Source organism: Polistes canadensis, unplaced genomic scaffold (assembly GCF_001313835.1).
Source record: "Polistes canadensis isolate GaletaPanama2010 unplaced genomic scaffold, ASM131383v1 scaffold_398, whole genome shotgun sequence".
In the NCBI taxonomy this organism is placed as follows: domain Eukaryota; kingdom Metazoa; phylum Arthropoda; class Insecta; order Hymenoptera; family Vespidae; genus Polistes; species Polistes canadensis.
The window spans coordinates 86,646-88,995 of record NW_014569945.1 but is presented as its reverse complement, the minus strand read 5'-3'; the positions used below and the strand labels follow the sequence as shown (position 1 = coordinate 88,995).

Below are 2,350 nucleotides of genomic sequence, written 5' to 3'. Positions count from 1 at the left end.
TATATATATATACATGTCAGAAGAGAGTTTTTCTTGTTTTACACAACACACAAGTAAAGATACTATATATAAATACGTACGTACTATAGATGGTTTCTGGTATAGAGTATGAGACATAATGATACTAAATATATATATATGTATAAGATAACTCGCAATCTTTCATTTGCCAGTATGAACGACGCATTCACAGTGTTAAATACTTAATAAAGAATATTTCTTTTTAAAATTAAAGTGAACAATTACTCGAAAAAGATTTGTTTCAAATAAGAAAACCGGTAAGATATTCACTCAAAATTTTAATCTAATTACAAATGTCATTGCATTTTATATCATTTATTTCTTTATTTTTTTGAAATAGAAAAATTGAAATTATTCTAATTAATTTGTTATTTGGAACGTTTAGATAATTTAAATTACATTGCATGTATATAAATTTGATTCATTTAGAGGTTATACATAGATTAAATGAAAATTTATTGGATGACTTCGTTTAAAAATATTTTCCTTAAAGAATTTCTCTCTTCTGTGAAATCTATGAACGTCAGTGAGATATAATAAGAATATCTTTTAAGTATAATTGAAAATATATATATGTATAAAGGAAAATCGTAAGGGATACTAAGAACTTTAAAATTAAATTAATTTGTTTTTCTTTATTTTTTTGGTGCCAATTTAATTAATCAATTTATGAATCACACTGAGAGAGATACACAGTTATATTTTGTGTCATTTTTTTCTTATATTCATATAACTTTCAATATAATAATAATTATTATTATTATCACATACTATTATAATAATATTAAAATTAAACTTTATATATTTCTAATCATAGAGTTACAAATCGTTGCCCTAAAATGATTATCAAGGGTAACAATGAATCCAAAAAAGGTACAAGTTCATTAGAACATATAATAATTGAGCCAGATGATAAATCGGATGAATCTTCCAAATTATTCACATTGGACCAAACAAAAACAATCAACAGAGAACAGCGAGTTGTAAATAGTGCATTTGCAGATGAAAAGCCAAATTCTCATGCTAAGAACGCTAAATCTTATTTCGCTTTAGTGCTCATTGCAATTTTTATAACTGCTGTTATAGCACTTGCTATATTGCATTCACCTTATCTTATATGCAATGTCAAAAAATCTGAGTATATGAACAATGTTATGAAAATAATAGAAAATTGGAAATTCAGCCCTTATAAAGATACAGATAATGTTATTGAAGAAGCAGAGTACGTTTATGACTTTGTTATTGTGCAAGATGATCGTATTGTTGAAAAGGTAACGTTTTATAATTTATTGCAATACTCTTTGCGAGTAATTAATTACATTTTTTTATTATTAAATTGAATGCATCCTTATTTTAGTGTAAACAAATTCCTGTATCATTACGGTTTGATTGTCTTCCGGAATTTGGATCAAGCAAATCAGAATGTATAAAAAGGGGTTGTTGTTGGAGTCCAGTGAAATATGATTCTGAATTCCTTAATATTCCTTATTGTTATTATCCTGATAACTGGAATCTTTATAAATATGAAAACTACAGTCAGCAAGACAACAGTTTTTCTGGATTCCTTAAATTAAAAAACAAATCTGTTTATAAGGAAAATATACCTCTTATCAAAATGGAAACGACATTGGTCGACAATGCAGTAATACGTGTTAAGGTATATAAATGAATTCTATTGTAATGAAATTATCTTCGATATAATTAATTTCTAATTTTATATTATTTTAGATCTTTGATCCCGTAAATCAAAGATATGAGCCACCATGGCCAATAAGATTTGATATTCCATCTTCAAATCGCTTACCTCCAAGACCAATGTATAAATTTATCACCGACGATGAAAAAATTGGTTTTAAAATTATCAGGGCTGTGGACAATACAACATTGTGAATATAAAATATTTTATTAATATTTAAATAATTCTTATAACATTACTACAAATGTGTTATATTTGCTTGATGTAGATTTGACTCTATTGGTCTTGGTGGCTTCATATTTGCCGATCAATTCTTACAACTAAGTGGTATATTACCTTCTCAAAACATTTATGGTCTCGGAGAGCATAGATCAAATTTTAAAATTAATAACGAATGGAAACTATATGCTATGTTCAACATGGATCAACCACCAATAGAATACGTAAGTTCATTTGTACATTATATATTTTAATTATTATTAATTTAAAGAGAAAAAGATCAATAAACGTATAATTCTTTATTATAGGCAAATTTATATGGCACTCAGCCATTTTATTTCATGATCGAAGAATCAGGAACTTGCCATGGTGTATTATTTTTAAACAGCAATCCTATGGGTATATATTTATATA

General features: G+C 26.2%; 1 protein-coding gene across 1 annotated transcript in view; it reads left to right on the top strand.

The window, feature by feature from the left end:
* The first annotated feature begins 133 nt into the window (after positions 1–133).
* Positions 134–2,350, top strand: part of LOC106792256 (lysosomal alpha-glucosidase-like) — a 5,799-nt gene continuing 3,582 nt past the window's right edge. Inside the window, exons 1-6 of the mRNA XM_014758526.1 lie at positions 134–278; positions 839–1,292; positions 1,379–1,678; positions 1,750–1,907; positions 1,986–2,160; positions 2,245–2,335. Coding sequence (XP_014614012.1) covers positions 861–1,292; positions 1,379–1,678; positions 1,750–1,907; positions 1,986–2,160; positions 2,245–2,335 — 1,156 coding nt within the window. The 5' untranslated portion in view covers positions 134–278; positions 839–860. The remainder of the gene's footprint in view (positions 279–838; positions 1,293–1,378; positions 1,679–1,749; positions 1,908–1,985; positions 2,161–2,244; positions 2,336–2,350) is intronic.